This window comes from Trachemys scripta, chromosome 15 (genome assembly GCF_013100865.1).
Source record: "Trachemys scripta elegans isolate TJP31775 chromosome 15, CAS_Tse_1.0, whole genome shotgun sequence".
In the NCBI taxonomy this organism is placed as follows: Eukaryota; Metazoa; Chordata; order Testudines; family Emydidae; genus Trachemys; species Trachemys scripta.
In genome coordinates, this window is record NC_048312.1 from 28914449 (window position 1) to 28940063 (window position 25615).

The 25615-nt window shown below is 47.9% G+C and overlaps 2 protein-coding genes across 6 annotated transcripts; one reads left to right on the forward strand and one right to left on the reverse strand.

Moving 5' to 3' along the window:
* Positions 1–299: 299 nt before the first annotated feature.
* LOC117888304 (protein ZNF783-like) lies at positions 300–8301 on the forward strand. Of its 4 annotated transcripts, XM_034791579.1 has the most exons (6): positions 445–2576; positions 3599–3725; positions 4539–4640; positions 4725–4807; positions 4878–4883; positions 6130–8301. In XM_034791579.1, exons 1-6 carry the CDS (start codon positions 2553–2555, stop codon positions 6157–6159), a joined length of 372 nt encoding a protein of 123 aa, XP_034647470.1. In that variant the 5' UTR covers positions 445–2552; the 3' UTR covers positions 6160–8301. The 4 variants fall into 4 exon arrangements, with proteins under 4 accessions (XP_034647467.1, XP_034647468.1, XP_034647469.1 ...); XM_034791576.1 differs by lacking the exons at positions 4725–4807; positions 4878–4883 and adding an exon at positions 300–438 and having other exon boundaries at positions 2263–2576; positions 6133–8300; XM_034791577.1 differs by lacking the exons at positions 4725–4807; positions 4878–4883 and adding an exon at positions 300–438 and having other exon boundaries at positions 2266–2576; positions 6133–8300.
* Positions 8302–12243: 3942 nt separating this feature from the next.
* Positions 12244–24592, reverse strand: LOC117888303 (zinc finger protein 883-like). 2 transcript variants are annotated; one of them, XM_034791573.1, is made up of 4 exons: positions 24540–24592; positions 20599–20717; positions 18187–18299; positions 12244–17055 (listed from the first exon to the last, which is right to left on the reverse strand). In XM_034791573.1, exons 2-4 carry the CDS (start codon positions 20658–20660, stop codon positions 15374–15376), a joined length of 1857 nt encoding a protein of 618 aa, XP_034647464.1. In that variant the 5' UTR covers positions 20661–20717; positions 24540–24592; the 3' UTR covers positions 12244–15373. The 2 variants fall into 2 exon arrangements, with proteins under 2 accessions (XP_034647464.1, XP_034647465.1); XM_034791574.1 differs by lacking the exon at positions 24540–24592 and having other exon boundaries at positions 12244–17052; positions 20599–21292.
* Between the last annotated feature and the right edge of the window lie 1023 nt (positions 24593–25615).

Here is a 25615-nt window from a genome sequence, read left to right on the forward strand (position 1 = left end):
GCACACAATGTCCCTTTCTGGGGCAGCCCAGATGATGGACATAAAATGAAAAGTTTTAAACATTCTTTAAAATGTAACGATGGAGGAAAGTTATAAAATTCCCAGGCCCCAGCAATAATGTGCAGAAATTAGCTCCAAGAAACTATGGGATTTCTTGGAAATTTTCTTCCCCTTTCCAAAGCTTCCCCCCCCACGCCTCTACTGTGGCCATTTTAAAATGTCTGCTTACCACAGTCTGCTTTTTGTGTGGGGGGGCAGTGTCTGGCGTGTGACAGAAACCCTGAAACACGCCACACGCACGCACGCACGCCTGTATTGGGGCAAACTTTGATTTGGGCATGAAAGGGTTATTTGGGCACGAAAGGGTTATCGCCTGCTTTCCATGGCGTTAAGCTTTGCGCTGGGGACTGCCATCAGTGACACAGAGACAGGCTGCAGGTAAGAAGACTGCGGGTTTTTCTCCTCTTTCCAGCCTTAGCCTTTGGGGGGGCTGCAAACAGCTTGCCTGGCAGTTGTACAGATTTGGTTCTGGGGGGTGTAGGGGCCTCTACATCCGGGCTGTGCAAACGGAGGAAATATCCGCTCTGTGCTGAGAGCTGTTCCAAAGAGGCCCGGCTCCAGGGGCAGAGAGTTAACATGCAGCATTGTGCAGGCTACACAGAGCAGAGTCCTCCATTTTATTCCCCCACAGAGAAACTTTTCATATTTAGCTCATTTTCCTGTCCATGATCCTCACTGGGAGGTTATGCCCAAATAAATCAGTTAGTCTTTAAGGTGTCACCAGACTCCTTGTTGTTTTTGTAGATACAGACTAACACGGCTACCCCCTGATACGGGGAGAGTGGTTCCTGCCCCTGCTCTTCCCCCTCTGATCTCTGGGGAGGAGTGCCAGTTAAATGGAAAATGAGACAAATGGAGTTTAGGAAAAGAAGCATCCCTGTTAGGGTGACCAGACAGCAAGTGTGAAAAATCGGGATGGGGGTGGGGGGTAATAGGAGCCTATATAAGAAAAAGACCCCAAAATCGGGACTGTCCCTGTAAAATCAGGACATCTGGTCACCCGAGTCCCTGTAGCTGCTTTGTTCCTGAGGAGGCCGGGCCCTGCAGAGAGAGTGAGCGGGGTTCTAATTGCAGGTGGGCTAACGAATTCAATCAGCACAGGAGCCGTCACACACTGTAGGGCAGGGTATAGGTTCATAGAGTCCAAGGCCAGAAGGGACCATTGTGATCATCTAAGTCTGACCCCCATATAGCCAGAGAACTGCCCAAAGTAATTCCTAGAGCAGAGTTTTAGAAAAACATCCTACGCCCCTAGGCTCCTCCGTCTATGCCAGCAATGGCTCCGTCTGCAAGGCCTGCCTTTCTCGGGGGGAGGGCCCCGACTAATCCGCAGCCCTTGCCAGCTGCTGTCCTGTTGCAGCTGGTTTATTTGTGAAGTTGCAAGTGTAGATTTTGTCCACAAGGGGGCAAGCCTAGGGGCGGAGCGGTCTCTATGCTCTCTGGGCAGTACAGTGCACGTACACAGCAGTGAGCATCAGGTGCTCTCCTTGGCCTGTGCAGTTAGGGTGACCAGATAGCAAGTATGGACAATCGGGACAGGGGCGGGGGGCAATAAGTGCCTAAGACAAAGCCCCAAATATGGGGACTGTCCCTATAAATTCAGGACATCTGATCACCTAGGTGCAGTGTGCAATGAACACGTGGCCGGTGCCCCTCTCCCCTCGGCTGGTGCAGTGAGCACAGGGATTGCTTCCCCTCCACCTGGGGCAGTGCGTTGTTTCCGTCTGTTTTAACCACTGCAGAGAAAGGAGACTTGAGACAGGCGGGTGAGGAAAGGCGCCAAGCTAGGGAGGGTGGAGGAGCCTGGGGGACCAGAGCCCAGCGGGCGAGCTAAGGGGAAGGGATGACTGTGGAGAAGAGAAGCGGCAAGATGGACATTAAAGCAGGGAGAGGGATACGGGCGAGACAAAGGATGAGACGAGAGAGATGCTGCCTTGCGGAGGCGGAGAGAAAGGCCAGCAGCGGGAGGAGATGGACTCACAAGGAGGAAACAGACCAGCTCAGGAACAGAAAAAGGAGAGAGAAAGCTGGGAAGGGGAGAAAGCAAAACCTTCCCATCTAGGCTGGGGAATTGTGTGTCATTTCTCGATGCTCCGGGAGGTGAGCAGAGGCTTCTCTGGCCCCACTCTTGAGATCTGGACACAGGATTGTTACCCTGGCCTCCCCCCTCCCCCAGCCATTCTCTCCGTTACGTTTTCCCAGCAGTTTAACTACCAAATCCAGATTGGCCCAATACTGATGTACAATAAGCCCTGCATGGTGTATAGCTCTTCAATCTGAATCTGACGCTAAGCCTCCCGCTGGCCTCTCCTGGGACACTCCTGCGCTACTCACACCCCATCTCCTGTGCGTCTGTCACCACTAGAGCAGCAGCTGCTCTGGGAAGGAGGGCCTAGAGCAGCAGGAAGCCTGTGGCAGTCCCAGCAGGAGGCCTGGATTCCCCACCAGCTGCTGAACCTGGGAGCAAACATCCGTGTCCCGTGGGATGGGGAATGGCTGGCGGGGGCTCCGCTCAGGTAGGACTTTGTCCCTGAACTCGACTTTTTCCTGTGAACTGTAAGGACTCTGGGGAAGGAGCTGTGTTTACCAGAGCAGGGAGGCATAGTTCAGTGGTTTGAGCATTGGCTTGCTAAATGCAGCATTGTGAGCTCAATCCTTGAGGGGGCTGTTTAGGGATCTGGGGAAAAAATCTGTCTGGGGATTGGTGGGTTGGACTAGATACCTCCTGAGGTCCCTTCCAACCCTGATATTCTATGACTGTGTCCTTGGCCCATGTGATTTTAGAACCATTACTGCGCCCCACAGTGGAGCTGTGCAAACCAGTCCAATTCTAGTTCATCCAGAGTTGGGGGATCTCTCGGCGGGTTGGGACATGTGGCTTTGTGGCTTCTCCCCCAGAGCTTCACCTGGCACCTGGCTCAGAGAAAGCTCCTAACAACATTCTATCAGGAAACAAAAAAGGGAAGAACTGTTCCCAGGAGTTGGGAACACACCCGCAGGGCAGGGCAAATGGGCAGGGGAGGAGCTGGCTAGAAAGCTGGGGAGAAACGAACTTCCTTGGGGGACAATTTTGAACCAATGCCTTATCCATCTCTTTCAAAGGATACCGCTGAGGGGGCAGTGCATTCCAGGCTCTGAAATGCAGGTGTGCTCGGTATAGGGTTTGCCTTCGTGTCCTCTCTAGCCATGCCAGTGTTTACATTTTTGTGTTTCATGGACAACACAAACCCCAGTTAGATTTCACCGCAAATAGGTGGGCTGGGGGGAAGGGACTGGTGCCGCCACTGTGACAATGGCTGGGTTACTACTCAGCATCCCCTTGGAAACTGATTTCCTTCCATCAGAGCCCTGGAGTGGCAGGCGTGAGCTGGTAGGGTGGGAATCACACTCCAGATGGACGGGCTGTGCTGTGTGTGTGTTACTCATGCAAGTTACTTGTTCAGGAAACGCTCTCCCTGCCCTGCCGGGACCCAGGGCTGCTGCTGTCAGGGTGTGACTGAAGTAGAGGCTGCTGATCACGGTTTATTTGCTATTTCAGGCTCCAGTCACGTTTGACGACGTCACTGTGTATTTCTCCGCGGAGGAGTGGGAGGAGCTCGCGGAATGGCAGAAGGAGCTGTACAAGGACGTGATGAGGGACAACTACGAGGCTGTGATCTCACTGGGTAACAATGATCGTTCACCTATTTCTAGAAGCTGCATGAACTTTGAAGGGCCTGAGTTAGCTTCAGCTCAGATTTGCTCTCATGCGTTTAGGTTCATCCCCCTTTAAAATGCTTAGAAGAATTACAAACTACTGTGGTGGTTTTAATCATTCTAGCTCTGTGTTCTGTTGGCCAAACCCTATATTGCGCACTCAAGCAAAACTCCACTGAAGGTAAACGCCATACTGGTTTGCTCTCACCCCCCCGTAGAGTGGTTGCAGAGGAATGATCCGCACTGATCCTGAGATGCTGCAGACTACTGTAGTGGAGTGGCATTGATGCAAAACCTACTTCATGAAGAGAGATTCTAGCAGAATTATAGCCACCTTCTGCCTTTCCTCAGCGGAGTAGCCAGGAGATCAGCTGTGGAACTGAGTGGATACACAGGAGATGATCATACTATAGCGCTCAGTCTTTAGCTCCCTCAGTTTTTATAGGGAATGTGCCCTGACCCCCACCTTCACTTGAGTTATTTGTTAATCTTCCCTTCTTGAGATCCTGGGGATAAAGTCTGGGCCCCCAACACATCCAGACAGAGATGTCTTACGGAACTGAAAACAATAGCAACACAGGCCAGGGCATCAGATTTTCCCACAATGCTCCTGGCCAGGAGCACAGTACCAGCACAACGGTGTGTTTCACGGAGCACTGGCAGGGCAGCGCTTACAGGAAGATCCTTCCCATTTTGGGAACACAGAGATCTAGCACTTTAGTAACCTGGCCATGTTCCCTGGATATCACCGTCAGTGTGTAATCACCGTTCTCCCCACGCAGGCAGTGCTGTTGCCAAACCTGACATCATCTCCCAGCTGGAGCAAGGGGAAGAGCCGTGTATCAGCGCTCACCAGGACTCCAGGGACAGACGCACCTCCGCAAGTGAGTCGGAAGCTCTCTGGGGCAGTGGGAGTGGTCACTGCCACCACCATAGCTCCCCCTATCATCAGGGCCTCTCATTACAGGGGGTCTTCACCGCTAGAGCCTTCCGTAGGACATCTGCCTTTCTGCACAGTCAGCCCTCCCAGAAAGGAACAGCTAATTCAGAGGTACAGAAAGTCCATCTAACACCCCAGCTGCCTCAGCAAATCGGCCCGTCCTCTGGGCTCTGTCTTCAGTCCCTTTCTGGGGCCACTCTGGAGTCTTTGCCCAGCTCCAGTACTGAGCCTTCCTGAGGTGTCTGTTCTCCTGCAGTCTCTGGCTCAGGCCCCTTCACAAGAGTCCATTTTGGGCCCCCCTCTACCCTGCCCCCACCCTGACTGAATGCTCTCAGGTGTGCTTTAAGTTATCACCTGACACCTCTTAGTCCCACCCCCTCTGGCTGAGAAGCAACCATTTAATTATGACACAGGTGTAGTAGCTGCGACTAACTGGCTTTTAACCCGTTCTAGCCCACAATGGGGTTTCACCCCATCACAGGAAGGGACCATCTCTGTTATGTGCTTGTACAGCTCCTTGCCCCATAGCCCATGACTAGGGCTCCTGCATACAAATCGATAAATAGTATAATGTATCCAGAATGACCCCCCGCCCCAATATGCACCTACAGCTCTATGCACGAGGCTGGTATCTAGGAGATGTCCTAGTTTCTTGGCAGACTTCAATCATCTCTTTCCACTCTCCCTGACCCTCTGCTTTTTGTCCAGCTATTTTGTGAGCGTTCGGATGTTACAATTGAATTGGTATCTTCATCTCTCTTCTCTGGAGGGCTCACAGATACTTTGCCCCAGAGAGAGAACTTCCCTGGAGGTGGCTGATTCACAAGGATCTCCTACTTTCCTATCCTACATGGACCACTTTGTAAGAGTCTTTCATGGACCCATTTCACCTCCCAACCCCCAGCTCTCCCCTCTTTGGTTCTCAAATTAAACATTCTACAGCCCACAGTTTGCGAATGACTGAGCTAGAAGGTAGAAACGGCTCCTGGGGTATTTTTTACGTACTCATCCATCTGCCCCACGTGAAGGTCTCAGAAGACAGCAATTTCCATTTCCCCGAGAAGATCAAGACTTATTCTGAATGAATCGCCCTAAGGGGCAGGGTTTCTAAGCTCCTCCTGCAGTTCCTAGTTGTTCACATAAAGTTACGGGTGATTTTTCAAGCTATTGCTCTGTTCCTTAGGACACAACGGGTCAGATTTTCAGAAGTCCCAGCATGATTGGTGCTGGGGTGTTTTGAAAATCTGGCCATAAGTATCACAGTGGGAGCTGCTGGGTGCTGAGTACTTTGGAATCTCTGACCCTCTTGAGGTGCTGGAATGGAACCTAAGTTCTTTTGAAATTCTGGCCTCACCAGCTCGATTGTCAGATGTGCACTTAGCAGATACTGTTGGAGCATGTAACTCCAAGTTTAACACGGTTTTGTGCCTACACAGATCCATCATCTGCTGACACAGCTCTGAATACGGCCTTCCCATCCTCACCATGCGGGCTCTCTTCTGCACCCCCATCGTCTGATCCCTCCTCCCACAAAGTGGACCTCTCTCCATCTCCTGTGCATTCCACCAGCCCGTGGATTTGGGAGGCATACCTAGGGCACACAGACCAGGGAGAGAACAGCATGGGCATTGCCGAATGCATAGAGAGGCCCAGCAGTAGGTCTCCATGTGCACTCAGTGGGGCAATCCATGGCCAAGTGGAGAGTGAGGAGAAAGCACCAGACAGAGTGTTTTGCTCACCTCCAGCCTCACCTGGCCTACATCCACCTTCTGAGCAGATCTACCTACCTGGGCAAGTCCAGATGCCTGAATGTGCTTCTCACACACATCGAGGCTCTGAGAATAACACACCTGTGTTCAGAGCACAGAGAACTGAGCAGAAACCTGCCTCTGCGAACAGTCTGGAGCAGGAATTGGGCAGCATCATCCAGGAGATGCGGACGGCGAGAATCCACCTGGCTAGCATAGCTGGCTCACTGCTGGCTTTGTCCTCGGCGCTCCTGCCAGCTCCTGTGGATGGCACAGGTCACTGGAGATGATCTCGGAGCAGCATACGCTCATAGAAACTTCTGCATTCTCACACTCAAAGCTGTGGGAGAGAGAAACAACCGCTCCCTTCTTTCTTTTCTCTCAAAGCCTGTGCTCTGTTACTAATACTTAATGTCTTTATTTTAAAAAAATGCATAATGTATTTTTTCATTTAAAAAGTATTTATGCCTTAACACTTTATTTCTCTGTTTACTAAACTTTATTTAAAAGGCCCTAAATGTTTAAAAAGCCGATTTTCTTCTGAAAAATGTTATTTCTAACCCTACATTTTTTTAAATGGCTGTAAACATGAAAACAAACAAAACCCCACAAGCAGCAGTAATGTGCCCAATGAAAAAAAAAAAATCCAAAATGGCCACGCTGCCAAAAACTTACACGCTCAAAAAGGAGATCAGAGTGGGCCATAAACTAACAATGGGGCCTGGAAACTGGTCAAAACGTATATGGTGATGAAAGGTGTAGAGCCCTTTACCTTTGTTCTCTTCTTGTCTTGCCAGATGGCAAATGTGGAATCAAGGATGCCCATCTCAGTGTACAACATTCTATTTCACACCACAGTCAGTACAACCACCATGATGTACTCTAAAGTAACAGTTAAACTTGGCAGTCGTCTTTATATTATTTACTCCTGGGGAATTCTGTGATACTGTGCATGTGTATAATTAGTGAGCCATGCATATTTTTATTTTTTTGTGCAGAAAAAAGCTTCTGCCAAAATGTTAGTGCAGTTCCACCTTTTGCCCACCAGAGGGTGCTGTGGTCATAGAACACAGCAGCAGCTCCTGGCCAGCTAGGGAAGAGAAAGAGCCTGCCTTCTTAATAGCACCTGCCAGACCAGGTCAGGAAACAGGGGCTATGGGGAAACAGACAGCATAAGGTGTCTGTGTGGGGGGAGAAGAGGGTCAGACAGGGGCTCATAAGAGCTAGTGGGGGAGGACAGACTGGGGCAGAGACTGAATGTAGTGCCCCTTCCCTCGTGCCACCCCTTCCAATATATGGTCATGTTCCCTTCTGGGGGGTCTTGGGTCAGGAAGACCACCTCTTCTGTACTTGATGGGAGGGGTAAGGAGCGGTGTTACTTTTGGCTATCCTCACTTTCTTGCTGACTCCATGTCTCTTCCTTACACCTTTCCCTCCACTCCAGCTGCTTCATTACCATAGCAACCCCTTGCTTGATTAGGTCCCCTTATCTTCTCTTGTTACTGAAAGGCAAGGCTAGCAGCTCCGCGGGCAGTGTGTGTAAGTGAAAGCACAAGGCTGCACACACGTTCTCCTGCTTGCTTATTGAGCTTGTTTAAATTAAAAGCAAGGCCCGAAGCAAGGTTATTATTGTTTAGTTTTTACCCTATTTACTTCGCATTTTCCTAACAGCGGTCAGCCAGGCTTTAAAGGAATTATTACTCAGTTCTGTACTAATATGCCTAGTAAGGAAGCTATTTGTTAAAATACAGTTGCTGAATCTTTTTTGTTACAGACATACTTGCTGACAGGTATTTTGAAATAAATGATCAAAAATAATTGAAACTGTTGTGATTATAGTGGGGTATTTTGACAAATAAAATATACAGAATTTTAAAATATGGTGTGTAGAATTTTTTATTGCAGAATTCCTCCAGGAGTAAATTATCATTGATCAGTGTGTTAATATCAGACACTTTTACTACTTAAAAGCTCTTGTGTACATTGATGCATCAAAAACTACATTGTTTGGTGATCGCTGTGACGTTGGATGTTTTTCCTGCACCTCTGCTGTGAAATCTACTAAAAATTTCCATGCCAAAATCATAGCCTTAGCCATCAGCACGCGAGTGGGTTAGCCTGTGTCCACGCTGCAAAGTAGAGGAGCTCCAGACTGAGCGTAAAGCAGCATCCTGGCTCTAGCCCACAACCCGGCAGTGCCAGGTAACGGAGTTTGGTGGCACTCTAAACCCAGAGTGAGAGAGTTGTGTGGACGAGTGGGGAGTTGGGGCAACATCTGAGCAAGTACCTGGGCTAACTTTGCAATGAAAACAGGCCCTTATAGACTAAGAGGACAAAGTTCAGAACTGATGGGTGACAGGGCGTACATCACGGAGCAGGCATAACTCACGCTAAGGGGTAAGTAAGGGAAATGTTTGCCATTTTTCTCTCAATCTAGCATAGCACAAGGAAGGAAAAGGAATATTCTGAAATATAAGGACATAACGAGAGAAGTCCAAGCAGAAGCCTGTAAGCATGATGTGACCCAGGAAGAAGCTAGAGAGAACAAGCTTTTGGGTCTGGTACTGACTAAAGAGGCTTCGGGCTATAAGCAAAGAAGCCATCCCCTCTTTTGGTTCCTCCTTTGGAGAAGCAGGACTTTGTTTACAAAGAAGACAGCATCAAAGAAAATACCAGATTCCATAAGTTTCTATTCCCAGCTGGAACATCCCCAAGGCCCCAAACTTTGACTAGCTGCTGGGGTTAAAAGGGGCCAACAATGTTATAGGGTTCAATGTTCCCCTCATAGAGAGAGACTAAAAAGAGGGGGTTACAGAGAATGCCCAGTAAGAAACCAATCCCAATATACAGAATGGACAGGGTATACAGGCTCAGACTGGCTTTTTCTACAGACAAGGAATCTTCAATTTCTAGGGGAAATTAGCTTTGTGAACTCTGCAAACCCCAAAATAGTCTTAGAGGTTTCCAAACCAGCCCCCACTGATTTGGGATTTCTAGTCCAACTCAGCAGTGAGCCTAGTTACAGGGTGTGACAAGGTGCAGGGGCCTTACCTGTTCCCAAGTAAAACAATGGTTAACTTGGCCTCAGGTTCCCCTTCCTGCTGCCCAGGTGTTCAGAGAAGGGGCTGTAAGACTGGCTTCTTGGGAGACAGGAAGAGTGGAAAATGCATTTGGGAAGGCTGGGCTCCACACCCAAGGGTCATACGCAGAGATTAACTCCAGACGGATCCTAGAGGAGGAGGACCTGGCTGACTGCACATGGATCTTTCTCCTGCATTGTTTGATCAGCTTACCCCAGGTGCTCCTATCTTGTGGGTTCTCCAACTTTCCTGCTGAACGAACACCAAAGGAAGCTTTCCTCAGACCGATTTCTCAGCGTTGTAGATTCCCTGGGACTGTGTAGTTAGTTGAGATCTCCAGGGACAAATGATCAGTTCCAGTACCACCATTTACAGATGAACAAAGCCTCCATGGACAAGAAAAAAGGCTATTTCATCAATACCTACAAAAAACCAAAATCCCATGTGCTCTAATGAGACACTCTGCTTCCTGATTCTAGTGAACTACTATAACCTTCTTCCACAATCTGATGCTAGAAACAGAAACTTATAGCAAAAAGTCAGTATAAAATAGCCCCAAAATAAATTACAATCCTTATCAGCACTGAACAAAACTTCAAATGCAACGGTATAAAATATGAACTGCTGATTAGAGGTTTAAGTAATTATAATGAAATGAGAGATTGATAGAACATAGAGAAGGAAAGGCCCTAAAAGGTCACATGGTCTCTACCCCTTGTAGTAGGGAGAGGGGGCCTGGAGCACTGGGCCTGGTACAAGAGTTAAGGCCTGAACTAGAGTCTGAACCAAAGTCAAGGCCATGGATTAAAGCAGATGCTTATAAGCTCACTGTCCAGTACATGAACGTGGCAAAGTTGTTGCTAATATACTAGGCACTAAAGAATTACATAAATCTATTCCAGCCAATCCAACGGAACAGAGAAGCTTGTTGCTCCCGTCTCCGGCCCAGCAAAGTTTACCAGCTGGTAACAGCCAGCAGTAAAGGCAACCTAGAACGTGAATGAATAGTACCAAATTACCTTTGAAGGGTTAACAATGATAGTTTATTTTTTAGGGGGAACTGGTATAATCTACACCAGCAAGCGGAGTCTTTTGCAGTATAAATGTCTATGCTTGTGTTTTTGCCAGCACAGCTGTCTGTTAGCAGGTGATAAGGTATGATTTGTGACCAACCTGCAGGCAAAAGCCATGAGTGCATGTGAGATTATACAGGAAAAACCGCACACTTACCAGTCTAGTTTATTTTGCTTAGGGGAGGGGCTGGAATATACAAGTGCCATTTTGCTCATCTAAGCTGTGTCCACGCTCGCAGCTCTTTGCTGGGATAGTATATTGGTATAGCTATACTGCCAAAGTCTTCCACCTGTAGACCTGGTCTGAGTATAAATTTACCCCAACACAATCAACAAGTACCAAACCTTGTCTGCCTGAAGTGAAGAGTCAAGATCCCCTAAAAATGGGAAACTCTGAAACTTGACACCTGTCCATGTGCAGAGAAACACTAGACTCCCTGATTACAAGAGATGAGTTGAGGGGATTATTTAACTTATGCTTTTCAGGTCATCTCCACTCATCTGTCCTGAGTTTAGTGGTTTAGTCTGGAAGAAGAAATGACTAACATGGGCATTAAATATGGAGATGGTATGAAATTGGTAGGAGCCGCGAAGAAAGAGAAATAATTCAAAGGGACCTGCGGAAGTTAGACATACTGGGCAAAATGCTACCTGCCCATGTGGAGCCTTTGTACAAATCAAGATTTTTAAGGTTAAACCTGGAGAAATCAAGAGCTTGCTATACAAAAATACAAACGTTTGTACTGCATAGTTCTGACTGATTGCCATTGAACTCGCTTGAGTACAAGTAATTTTACCAGGTGTCCTGGTAAATATGTATCAGAGGGGTAGCTGTGTTAGTCTGGATCTGTAAAAAGCAACAAAGAGTCCTGTGGCACCTTAAAGACTAAACAGACATATTGGAGAATAAGCTTTCATGGGTGAATACCCACTTCGTCAGATGCATGTAATGGAAATTTCCAGAGGCAGTTATAAATATGCAGGCAAGAATCAGTCTGGAGATAATCAGGGAGGGTGAGGCCCTCTTCTAACAGTTGAGGTGTGAACACCACCGGAGGAGAAACGGCTTGTGTAGTTGGATAGCCATTCACAGTCTTTGTTTAATCCTGAGCTGATGGTGTCAAATTTGCAAATGAACTGAATTCTCATTGAATTCAAAGAGAAACTGCTGAGCTTCACTTCATTTGCAAATTTGGCAGCATCAGATCAGGATTAAACAAGAAGAGTGTGAACGAGAGTCTCAGTTCCACCCACACACCTAACACCCAAGTGTACAAGATAGAAATTAATTAACCGGTTAACCAGAACAGAACCAGAGTCAGATAGCGTTTTTTTATTTTATTAGGGCTCACTTTATTGGAGCACGAACCCCAGGGGCTGCAGTGAAGTGAGGAAAAGGGGCTAAGCACCTCGTTGGCGCCGTTCCTAGTTCGCCACAGCCGTCCAGAGTCCAATGTCCGAGCTACGAGGGTCCCATCTGGGGTGCCAGAAACTGTTACCGAAATGTCAGGTCCACCTAGCTGATCCAGGAGTTGCCTGATTGCCAGCCGGAGACCCCTCCTGACACTGCTGAGAAGGGAACCTTTCCCCATGTTACCGAAATGTCGGGTCCGCCTAGCTGAGAGCCAATAACAGCCAGACAGAGATAAGGAAAAGGTTGCTTTAGTCTGAAGAAGAAAGGAGAGCTTTGCACCTTGGTACAAAAACTGTCTTACACAAATTTCACAGATCCTTTATACGCACTCAGACAAAGACTCCTGCCGTGTTAACACTTGATTGGTGGTTACCAGACCCTGCACTTCTGTTATCTGGTCAGCGAAAACCGGTTTGGAGCCGGTCTCCTCTGCCTCAAGGCAGGGGAGACAAGATAGTTCAAAAGTTCAGGCTAGCTATGTACGTGAGGCGCCTGCTATCCCTAATGGCCATTGGTAGCCATAACGGCTGCTGGATTGTAAAGAAAGGAAGGTGTGGGGGGGGTCACTACTGACTTTCACACCCATAACTATTAGGGGCTATATCAAAATACAACCTTTAAACAGCTTTATTCCAGGTACCCTCAGGGCACCGCCATGGTGGGTGGTTGTGCATTAGGGAAACGCGCCAAAGCAATTTCTCTAAAATATCAAATCCTATAACCATCAGTGAAACACGTTACTCACCCCCCTTCCCATGCGACTTCCTGCTCCTTCCCACCCACCCACTACAGGGGCACCACACTTGTCTCAACGGCTGCACCGCAGGCATGCTTATTGTAGCGCCAGAGACAAAGTACCTGGGCTTACAGTTGGATTAAGGCCCTCAACTTTTAGCTGCCTTGAGATTTGAGGAGGTACATTGCCTAAAGGAGGCTACAGAGACATGGGAAATGTGTAGCTATGATTGCCTTAATATTGCTATCTGATCCCTTGGGCTTGGAGCCATTCCTGCAAAATTCCATTGATTTTGCAGTGCATGTTGTGCTGCTCTGCAGGTATCATAAGAGAACTGAAGACAAAGACATGACTATTTTTCCATGCACGTCGCAAGGCAATGCAGCTCACTTGGCTCTACCCTTATAGCTTGTGGTTCCCTTCCACTCCGGCACCAGCCTGACAGAGTGGTGCAGAATATCTTCCCGGTTTGCCCATGGCCTTGTTGAACAAGATCTTGCTCTGCCCTCAGCATCATATTCGCCAAGTACGGGCAGCCTGCAGTTGTGCACATGAACTTAACCTGCTCCCAGCTGCCTCCTCCCTCACCTTCCCCAATTCCCAGTCCACCACGAACCTGGCATTTCTACAGTAGTCCTATATAAGGAGGGAAGCAAGGTGGAAAAAGATCTTACCATCTCCAAGCTTTGGTGGTCCCATGTGAATGGAATTCCAAAACGAAGGAAAAGCAACACTATTATTATTGGCATGGAGACTAGAACTGAGACGATAGCTACTTGTGCTGTTTCTACCCCTCCTCCCCCCACCCCCCGTCCTGACACATCACTGCCCACATGGACAGAAGCATTATTCATGGCTGAATGCCAGGCAAATCTTTGAGGGGTGGGGGAGAGAGAGAGAGAGCACGTGCACATGAGAAGGCATATTTGTGTCAGCATCTGTCTGTAAAGGCAGAAGAAGACTGAAGAGTGGAGGCAAGGTTTCCTTTACCATGACACCAAGGAGAGATGAGGACGGTGAGCTGTGGACAGAGCGCATTGACAAGATAGTGAGGGTGATACAAAGGCAGGCAGCCCTGCTAGACAACGAAGTGGCACTAAATTCACAGGCAACGCAACTTAGCCATTTGAGGACACTGCATACTGGGAGCATCCCTTCCCCGCCCCAACTCCAGACAATTCACACGTTTGATAAAATACCATTTTAATTCCAAAGATGTACTAGTTTTTTTTATCCTTAAGAACAAAAAACCCAACAGCCTGCTGGTGTACTCTCAGATCAGGAATTACCCCCTCCCCCAAACCAGACAACCAACACAGAATATTTTCCAGGGATGTGCCCAGTCTAGTGTTAAAAGGCCCAAGCAACATGAATCTCATCACTTCTTATCGGAGACTGTTCCACAGCTGTTCTGAGATCTCATGCCTCTGCAATTACAACCCAAAATTACATTTGTTTTTCTCTTCTACAGAGGCACAAAGCTGGGACCAGAACTCAGTGTTGGACTCTCACTCACAACCTCGAATTCATTAGTGATATTCTGAGCTAGACTCAGGCAAGATGACTGTACAATGACACACCCGAAAGCACACATCTCTATACTGTTGCCTTTTATCGTCAGCGCCGCTCACGCTAGCTTTCTGTCAGTGACTATTTGTATTTCACATCACTTTTGCCCACATGCAGCAGTTTTCATTTTTCTACCTACCCGGTTGATGTCTACCCATATGGGGTGCTTAATCCCCCCAGGCCCCTTTGACTTATTTCTCTTTCCTCAATGGCATTTGCAGCTCGCACCAGTTTTACACCATCTGAATAGTTAATGACCATGTAAGTTACTCCCTCTTCCAGGCGGAACAGTCCCAATGACAGATGATGGAATACATGACCTGAAAAGCAGAAGCTAAATCAGCTCTGATCAATTCTTGTGACCAGGGGTGTGTGTGTGTGTGTGTGTCTATTCTTTCTCTGCACATGGACAGCTATCAAGCTGCGTCTCTTGCTCATTTTTAGGGGAGCTTAACTATTCACTTCAGGCAATCAACGCTTTGTTACTTCCTGTGTTGGAGTCCTACACTTGCAAGGCTCTGCCAATATAGCTATACCAATGTATTATACCAATATACAATACCCGCATACTGCTGCTAACATGGACTCAGGTGATACTGGCAAAATAGCATTTTGCTGGTATAGTTTATTACAGTGTCCGTCCTCGTCCCCGCACAAACAAAATAAATTCTACTGGTAAAGTGCAAATTTTGGCAATGTAACTGTGCCTACACTAGGGGCTTTTACCAGCACATTGTTCACTCACACATCACACCTCAAATAGACATAACTGCTGGCAAGCTTTGTAGCATAGGCATAATTATATCAGCAAATGAGTCCATTTGCCAGGATGGTATATTGTTAGGGAAACTGATATAATTTATACCAGCAAAACTCTTGCCAGTATAAGAAGGTCAAGGCAAGTTTCCTAGAGACCTTCATTCAGTTTGATACAAAGTTGAACAACAACATGACACTTCTGACTGAAGGTTCTCTCACCCATGGAATATTTATAAGATTTTCCTTCTGGGTGAATACTCTTATCGTCAAGAGCGTGGAGTTAATATGGAAGCATCTCTTACGGGTTCTCCCTGGTGTGAGTTCTCTGGTGTTTAATAAGGTTGGAGCTCCGATTGAAGGTTCTCTCACAATCACTACATCTAAAAGGTCTCTCTCCCGTGTGGATTTTCTGATGCTGAAGGAGATGTGAGCTCTGAATGAAGCTTTTCTCACACACATGACATTTATAAGGTCGTTCTCTAGTGTGAGTTCTCTGATGCTGAATTAGATGTGAGCTGTAAACGAAGCCTTTGTCACAGTCAGCACACTTGTAAGGTTTCTCTGCTGCATGGTTTTTCTGATGGAGCATAAGCTGCGAACTGCGACTGAAACTCTTCTCACAGTTAGGGCACGTGTAAGGTCTTTCCACATGGTGGGTTCTCTTGTGCTGAAGAAGGCGGGAGTTGCTAGTGAAGGTTTCCTCACACTGGCTGCATTTATAGCTCTGGTCTCCCACGTGGATTAATTTGTGTTTATTTAGCACTGAGCTTCGGCTGAAACTTTTCTCGCACTCAGGACATTTAAAGGGTTTTTCTTGCGTGTGGACTCTCTGGTGTTGAATGAGATGGGAGCTCTGGTGGAAACTTTTCTCACAGTCCAGGCATTTGTAGGGTTTTTCTCCCCTGTGTGCTCTCTGATGGAGCATCAGGTGCGAGCTCTGAATGAAGCTTTTGTCACAGTCGGGGCACTTATAGGGTCTCTCCCCCGTGTGGATTCTCTGATGCTTAATAAGATTTGAACTCTTGTTGAAGCTTTTGTCACATTCAGAGCATTTATAGGGCTTCTTTCCTGTGTGGCTCTTCTGATGTTTATGAAGGTCCGAGACAAGACCAAACCACTCCTCACAGCCATCGCACTTGTAGAGTTCTTCTCCTGCGTGCATTCTCTGATGCAGAATGAAATGAGACCTGATCAAAAAGGTTTCCTCACATTCCCCGCATGTATAGGGTTTCTGTTCTGTGTGGACTCTCTGATGTTTAATAAGATTTGCACTCTGTACAAAACACTTTGCACAGGTAGGGCATTTATAGGGTCTCTCTCCTGTGTGGAGTCTCCGATGCTTTATAAGGGTCGAGCTCCAGCTGAAGCTTTTCTCACAGTCGGGGCATTTATAGGGTTTCTCACCTGTATGGACTCTCTGGTGTTTAATAACTGAGGAGATCCAGCTAAAACTTTTCTCACACTGGGGGCACTTGTGGGGTTTCACTCCATTGTGAACATTTTGATGCTGAATAAGCCGTGTGCTCCGAATGAACCTTTTCCCACACTTGTCACATTTGTAGGGTTTCTCTTGCGTATGCGTTCGCTGATGATCAATCAGCTCTGATCTCTGTCGGAAGCTTTTCTCGCACTCGGTACATTTATAGGGTCTCTCCCCCGTGTGGATTCTCTGGTGCTGAAGAAGATGTGAGCGGCGAGTGAAGCTTTTGTCACACTCAGTACATTTATGGGGTCTCTCTCCTGTGCGAATAGGAATGTTTTGGCATTTGCTGAAAGGTCTTTCATTTGGAGTGGATTTCTCCACGCTCTCATACCCTATGTTCCCGTGTTGGTCAGCTGGCCCACGTTCACCCTCACACGTATTTCCCTCATCAGAGCTATTTGCTTTCTCTCTCTGTGATAAATTCCTGTGCTCTGCCAAACCCTCAGAATTTCCCTGCTGATGATTCTCTTCAGTCTTCCACTTGATTCCATCATCTGCTGGAATAAATGGAGAATCCAGATGTTACTTCAACACACAAAAGACATTGGACTTGTGAATGTAAAGCATATAGTGTTGGCATTCTGACTACAGGCTCTATTAGAAAAGCTGAAAATATTCCTTCCATCTCCCTTCAGGAGTGTTGTATGTACAGGAGGTAACTGTTACACTGTACTCAGTACTGTGGCCTCAGATGGAGTACTGTGTCTAGTTTTGGGTGCCACACTTGAAGAAAGATGTGGACAAATTGGAGACCGTCCAGAGGAGAGCAACAAAAATTATAATAGGCTTAGAAAACCTAATTTATGCAGAAAGGTTTATATCAACTGGGCACATTTAGTCTGGAGAAAAGATGACTGAAGGGGGACTCCATAACAGTCATTAAGTACGTGAAGGGCTGTTAGAAAGACGATGGTGACCAATTGTTCTCTATGCCCACAGAAGGAAAGACAAGAAGCTTAATCTGAAGCAACAGAGATTTAGGTTAGATATTATGGAAAACTGTCTAACTCTAAGGATAGTTAAGCACTGGAATAGGTTAACTGACAAAGCCCTGGCTGGGATAATTTAGTTGGGCTCGGTCCTGCTTTGAGCAGAGGGTTGGGACTAGATGACCTCCTGAGGTCTCTTCCAACCCTAATCTTCTATGATTCTATGAACTAAGGAGGTTGTGGAATCTGTCTCATTGCAGGTTTTTCAGAACAGGTCAAACACTTGACAGGATTGGTTTAGGTTTCCTAGGACTGGGTCCTGCCTCAGTGCAGGCAGATGAACTAAATGAGCTTCTGAAGGTCCCTTCCAGCTCTACATTTCTGATTCAGAAGCTCCCTCTCCACCTCCTGGTTTCAATGTTTCAAAGCTCTACAGAGAGGCAAGACAATGATATCCACTATGTCCTGCCATCCCACCTGACCACTCAGAAGTCCGAAGTGGGAGGCTACAGTCCAAAGCCAGTCAAGATAGGTAGGAATCCATGACAGACGCCTGCCAAAAAGAAGTAATAACAGCTGGCTACTAAGCTGACTGGAGGGGACAAAAGCTGTTTCAATAGACGCTCATGAAATGTGGGCTTCTTTCTCAGCTCATTACCTCACTCAAAGTTTCTGAAGAGTTCATTAGTTATTACTCACCAAAGGAGACCCCTTTAGAAAGGTCTCTTTCCCTCGAATCCTGGTGAGCCTGGACACATGGCTCTTCCCCATGTTCAATCAGGGATGCAACATCTAGTTTGGTGACAGCACGCCTGTTAGTGGGGAAAAAAAAAAAAAAAAAAAAATCACACGATGTTCTCTGGTACTTGGCAAGCACAGAGTATTTGGTATTTTGTAAAAGTCTCATTCAGCATTACTGCTTCCCACGATAGTCCTTCCAATGGAGCATTTCAACCTGTCCCCAAATATATTAGCTGCCATATTGTTTGCAGTTTTGTTATTTTGCAACTTTCCCTATTGTTTTCCTGTCCTCATTGGCGTTTGCAATTCTTCCCAGTTTAGCATCACCTCTTAAATCCATTGGCATCCTGCTTACCTCCCCATCCAGCGCAATGACGACCATTTTAAATCCTGGACCAAATGCTGCTGTAACCTTCTCCCAACCCAGAACATGGCTATTTGTTGTTAATTCCAGTTTGTGATCTTTGGACTGTTCTATATCCAAGAAATCTCCTATCCCACCCAATTTTGGAAGTAAGGTTTTGTGAGATACTATATCAAATGCTGTACTAAAATACCAGTATCGGTCTCTTTAATGGGTCTCTTCCATCATATGATTCCCAGATTCTAAGGCCAGACGAGACCACTGTGATCATCTAATCTGGCCTCCTGCATAACACAGGCTATAGTCTAGGAGAGAAAGGCCCCAAAACTGAATACAGCATTGTTTAAGGTGAAGCTGCACCATAGATAACTTTGTAGTGTTTTCTGTCTGTCACAGTACAGCCCAATATCTTAATTTCTTACTCAGTAACCACTACACACTGAACAAACATCTTCATTGATTTGTCCACAATGACACCTTGATCTCTGTCCTAAGAGGTTACAAGGATCTAGGATTGAGATTCAATGTATTTCTGCAGGAGAGTCATAAGACAAACACCACATAATTTTACAGAACTCTTTGGCCACTAACAAGTTAAATGAGAGACAGGCAATTTCCTGGCTGATTGTGGATGCTGAATTGCAGAAAATTGAAATTGCTTCTATTAGAATATTGACTCTTTCCACGTGGAACATCCTTTATTTGCACCAATGCGTCACATGCAATAACCCAGCAACTCATTTCTGCTTGTGGGCTAGACAGAGATGGAGAAGTACAGCCATTGTCCTAAACCAGAAAATATTGTAAAGAGAGGGATTAGAGCTACCTTCTGTATTTTGAGTCTCCATTGACTGGAGCAGATTTTTTTCCCCCCCCAAAGGAATGCAAGTGCAAACATGAGAAAAACCCTGATCTGAAGATCACTCAGGCCCCTTACAGCTCATGCCACTTATACAAACTAGTGAATACAGTAAATCCTTGCTTAATGTTGTAGTTCTGTTCCTGAAAAATGCTACTTTAAGCGAAACAATGTTAAGCAAATCCAATTTTCCCATAAGATTTAACGTAAATGGGGGGGGAGGGGTTAGGTTCCAGAGAAATTTTTTTCGCCAGACAAAAGACATTGTGTATATACATACATACATACACACACACACACACACACACACACACACACACAGAGTAGAAGTTTTAAACAAACAATTTAATACTGTACACAGCAATGATGATTGTGAAGCTTGGTTGAGGTGGTGGAGTCAGAGGATGGAAGAGGGTGGGATATTTCCCAGGGAATGCCTTGCTACTAAATGATGGAACTAGCACTCAGCTGAGCTCTCAAGGGTTAACACATTGTTGTTAATGTAGCCTCACACTCTACAAGGCAGCAGGAATGGAGGGAGGGGAGACAGCATGGCAGAGAGAGACAGACACCCACTGTGTGAGAGAGAGGCACATTGCCCCTTTAAGTACACTGACCCCACTCTAAGTACATTGCCTTTTTAAGTAGATTAGCAAGTTGAGACGGCAGCCGCTGCCAGCATGCTCCTTCTGTTCTAAGCCTTGTTGTGTCCCCACCCCCCAGCTCTGTGGAGATAAGGTACAGAAGTAGGGGGGGGCAGGAGCAAGGGGACACCCTGACATTAGCACCTCTCTTCCCCCCACCTCTGCACAGCAAGCAGGAGGCTCCCGGGAGCAGCACACGGCAGTGGGGGGAGGGACAGCTGAACTGCCTGGCAATTGATATCCTGCTGGGCAGCTGCCGCACAGGGAATTTAGGGGAGCTGATAAGGGAGCTGCCAGTCCACCCTGGTTCTAAGCCCCCACCAGCTGGCTCCAACAGGCTGCCGTTTCTGCAAGCGGTGGACAAAGCAGGCGGCTGCCAAACAACGTTATAAGGGAGCACTGCGCAACTTTAAATGAGCATGTTCTCCAACTGATCAGCAATGTAACAACGAAACAACGTTAACCGGGACGACTAAGTGAGGAGTTACTGTAATAATTTTTACCCAGTGAGATCAAAGTCTTGTAGTTGTCCCTCATCTCGTCTTTCTACAGCTCCTTCTGCCATCCTGCTAGCTCCTCCCACTCCTCCTCAGGGGAGCGAGACAGCGATGTCAAACATAGCCTGAAATGAGAAATGAAACACTCTGGATCCAGACTCCTGGCTGCAACCTTCCGGCTGATGGGGGAGAGACACAGGCAGTCCTTGGCACGGAGAGCTGTGAAATGAGGGAGGATGCAACTCCAGCTTGGGAATGCACAGAAAGCTTGTTATTACGTACTGACTTCCATGTTCTTCCCGTAGCTAAGGAGGAAGTGCAGCCGGTATCCGAGGCCTAGAACAGTCTCAGTTCTTGTTAGTACTATGAGAGATGAACAGTCTGAGGGGCTGATCCGCCCCCAACTGATCAGCTAGTAGAAAGGCTTGAAGTTCAAAAGAAAATATTTTTACAAATACAAGGACCAAATTCCATCCATTTTGATTTACGGCCTCTTGTTATTTATTCTCAAGGATTCAGGCATTTTCTGGGGATTCATCAAGTTTGCCAAATCCCAAAATCACCATACATTTTTAAGCATTAATGATCTTTATTTGAAAATCTATCCTTATAAAGTGGAAAAAACAAGGAGTCCTTGTGGTACCTTAGAGACTAACGAATTTATTTGAGCATAAGCTTTCATGGGATATAACCCACTTCATCAGATCCCTGGAGCGTAAAATACAGTAAACAGGTACATGAAAAGATGGGAGTTGCCATACCAAGTGTGTGTGTGGGGGGGGGGGGGAGCAGTGCTAACGAGGCCAATTCAATCAAAGTGGATGTGGCTCATTCCCAGCAGTTGACAAGAAGGTGTGACTATCAACATAGGGAAAATTATGTTTTGTAGTGACCCAGGGTTATTCCCAGTTCTCTTCCTGTTTAAAATGTTTGTGATCCACTCAAGGATCAAAAGCAAAGACACGTAACTTAGGCGACCAGCCACCATGCAAATAATGAACAGTGATCCATTGATGAGAACAACCCCATGAATGAAAATCAATTGCCCAAAAGATGCAGCAAACATCAGGAGCAGTTCACAAATGAGTCACTCCCCAAAGTAGTAAATGTGCAACGTAAGTTAATCATAATAAATCCTTCCAACAGCAAGCATTGTCAGCTACTTACTTGGTACATACTTGATAAACTTTGACCAGGTCTTTCATTAAAATCGTTTTGGTAAAAAATGGGGTTGTCAAAGAAACGGCATTCTTTCTCCCACCCAATCAAACATGTCTTTGGAGGTGAAGTTTTAGTTTTCAGAAACACTTTCGAAACAAATAAGTTGAGGGAGAGGTTATTTTTTGGTATGTCTGAAATTATTTGTTTAAAAATGGTGGGGAAATGCCCTATTTTTTCCTCCCATCACCCTCCTCCCCCATTCTTCTCATAAAGAAGTGTGAGGGGAAAAAAAACATTTACATTCAAAAGTAACCTTTTTCCTTTGAAAAAGCAAACCTGGATAGTGCCTCTTGCTCACATGTTCAGGGTCACACTGATCACCAGATTTGGGGTTGAGAAGGAATTTTCCTCCAGCTCAGAATGGTGAGAGCCCCTAGGGTCTTTTCTGCCTTCCTCTGTAGCATGGATCACCTGCTGTGATTTCCAGTGCACATCTCATCTAATCATTCCCTGACATCACAGGGACCTTGGCCTCACCTGTTCTTTTTCTCAGAGCCAAAATATTTTGGTCTGACTGAAGTCTTTGGGCTTAATACAGCTAGTGAGATGTAATGGCTTGTGATATGCAGGAGGTCAGACTAAAAGATCTGATGGTCCTTTCTAGATGTAAATGCTACGAAACTCCCCCCCTCCCCATGAGAAAAGTGTTTTCCCCCTCACTTTCTGTTATGTTTAAATTTCTTACCCCTTTTCCCTACCTAAAACAAAAAAACAAAAAACTGTGGGGGAGGGGAGTTTAAAAAGAAAGTGAAGGATTTCCCCCAACAAAATGAAAATAATTTTTTTCACTGAAAAACCCATTTTTGCATTGCACACGCAAACTTTGTTTTAAATTTTTTTTTCACAGAACATGAGTTTTGACTAGCTCTAATACTTAGTTACCAACAGCATCTGCAAAATACAAATCAGAGCTCTTCATTGTCACTCATCAGATCAGACTAGGAAATCCCCAGGAAAAGTTCCTCCCAGGTGCAGCATGGAGAGTCAGACAGTAACACTGCAATTAAGCAATGTTTTAAATACAGCTGGTTTGAAACAGGTTACACAGTTCAGGAGAGACACAGGTTACACTAGAATCCATCACTTTATCCTCTGTCCACAAGCAAAACAGTCCAAGAACTTCATTGTCAAAGCTCTACTTGGGCAGAGGTGTCTCTGGCCATTCCCCTTTGAATCAGGCAGTGTACATTTTGCAGCTGTAGTTTAGAAGCCAGTGGGTCATCTGGGGCAGGTTTCACACAGGGACACTGCCAACTGAAAACCAATATTGACTTAACTACAGACTTGCTTAGTTAGTTTTGATCTCGGCAACAGAACAGGAACTTCCAACAAAATTCTTGCTTCTCCCTGAGAGGCTCATTCGGCAGTTCTGCAAACCAATTAATTAATTCGCTCAGATCTGTAGCGTCAATGGCAATTTGTCCGGCCACACACCCCGGGAGCTGCTGGTAGAGTGCCCCAGTGCTGCTGTATGGCTCTGAGAGCAGACACTGCCCTCTTCCTCACACTCCTTAAAGGAACAGCATTTCCTGCATCTCAGACCCTCAGGCTCCCCAGCCCACAGCATCTTCCAATTCTCCCCTCCATGTGACTCCTAAATCCAATCCTTCTGCTTCAGGCCCCTGTTAGAGACCCAATTCCCTTCCCCCCATACCCCCCCCCCCCCAATTCACTCCTCCATCCTCCACTCTTTGTATTTTTCCATTTTGCTCCCCCACCTTCCCTACCAATCATAGCTGCTCTTTCCATCCTCACGGCCAATCTGCTTCCCAGTCACCTTGACCTCTCTTGGCTCCCGCCCGCTTCCTCACACCTATTGCTCCACCTGGGTAAACTGGAGCATTTCTCAGAGCTTGTCTACACGACCTGCTGGATCGGCGGGCAGCGATCGATCCTAGAGGCAATAAATCGACTGCTGGGCGCTCTCCCGTCGACTCCGGTACCGCACCAGAAGGAGAAGCGCAAGCGGAGTCGACGGGCGAGCGTCAGCGGTCAACTTACTGCAGTGAAGAGACTGCGGTGAGTAGATCGAAGTACGTCAACTTCCGCTCCGCTATTCATGTAGCTGAAGTTGCGCATCGTAAATCGACCCCGCAGGGTAGCGGAGCCAAGCCCTCAGACTTACCCCTTCATGTCCCAGGGCTCTCCCAGACTTCCAGCCTCCCAACTGGCGCCCACCGGTGCTCCCACTGGCACCCAACCTGCCCTTGAACGCAAACAGGCTTCAGTGCCCCAGTCCCAGCCCTGCCCAGGCTCTGACCCCGTCGCACCCTTGGCCCCAGCGGCTCCTGAACTCGCCCCCCCGTGCGGCCCTGGTGAGTCCCCTGGCAAGGTGGGGCGCGGCCCGAGGGACACACGGGCCCCCCCACAACGCCAGGAGCCCACGGAGCTGCGGACCCGCTTGTGCCCGCGGCTGCCGGGCTCGAGTTCTCCCCGCCCAGCCGGGCTCGGGTTCATTCACGGGGCGGCGAGTCCGGGCAGCGGCGCGGGCTGCCAGCAGCCGGGCTCCCCCGGCGGGGCGGGACCCTGACCCTGACCCGGGCCGGGCCCCCCGTTCCCGCCACCGCAGCCCCGGGGACCCGGCCCAGCCGCCGATCAGCCCGAGCCCGGCGCGACCCTCCCGCCTGTCCCGGCCGCACGGTCCCCGAGCCCGGGCCAGCCCCGCTCAGCAGCGCCCGGGCGGCTCGGCCCGGCCCCGGCCCCGGCCCCGGCCCGGCCGGGCTCACCTCGCGCCGCCGCCATCGCGCCGCCGGGCCCGGGCAGCGTCAGCGTCAGCGCCAGCGCCGCTCCCCGCCCCGCCGGGCCCAGGCCGCGCTGGGGGCTGAATGTCCCCCCCGAGCCCGGGGGCGGCGCTGAGCCGAACTCACAGACCTGGGGGCGGGGCGGGCCCCAGTATATTTACATCATCCCTGACCCCACCCTAGGGTGCCAACACCCCTGCCCCCCCTTCTCCGGGCCCCGCCCACTGCCCGCTCCCTCCCCCCTCCATTGCGCCTCTCCCCCATCCTCACTCACTTTCACCAGCTGGGGGGGAGGGGGGTGAGCAGGGATTTCCCTAGACGACCCCCCATTCCCCAACACCCCCTCCTCAGTTACTTGCAGTGTGGCCAATTTAGCCTTTGGTTGGAAAGTTGAATTGAAATTGAAACACTTTAAAAGTATATACAAGCGGTGGGTCTCAAATTTTGTACTGGTGACCCCTTTCACATAGCAAGCCTCTGAGTGCGACCCCCCCCTTATAAGTTCAAAACACTTTTTAATATATTTAACACCATTATAAATGCTGGTGGCAAAGTGGGGTTTGGGGTGGAGACTGCCAGCTCGCAACCTCCCATGTAATAACCTCCCGACCCCCCGTTTGAGAACCCCAATATACTGTATATGAGAAACAGGACCGGCTCCAGGCACCAGCTTGCCAAGCAGGTGCTTGGGGCGGCCACTCCAGAGAGGGGCGGCACGTCCAGCTATTCGGCAGCAATTCGGCAGACGGTCCCTCACTCCCACTCAGAGCGAAGGACCTCCCGCCGAATTGCCGCCGCAGATCACGATCGCGGCTTTTTTTTTTTCCCCCACTTGGGGCGGCAAAAACCCTGGAGTTGGCCCTGATGAGAAAGTACTTGTACCTGAGAAAGCATAATGGGTTTGAAAAGTATGAACAAAGACTAGCTTCCTCATACAGCTGTTATTTATGACAATGTCGGCACATTTGTTTCTGGTATATTAGCCTACCTAATCATTTCAAATTATTATTTATAAGCAAGGTCTGAATGAGCTCTCCCCTGACAGCTAGTGCTGAGCCAAT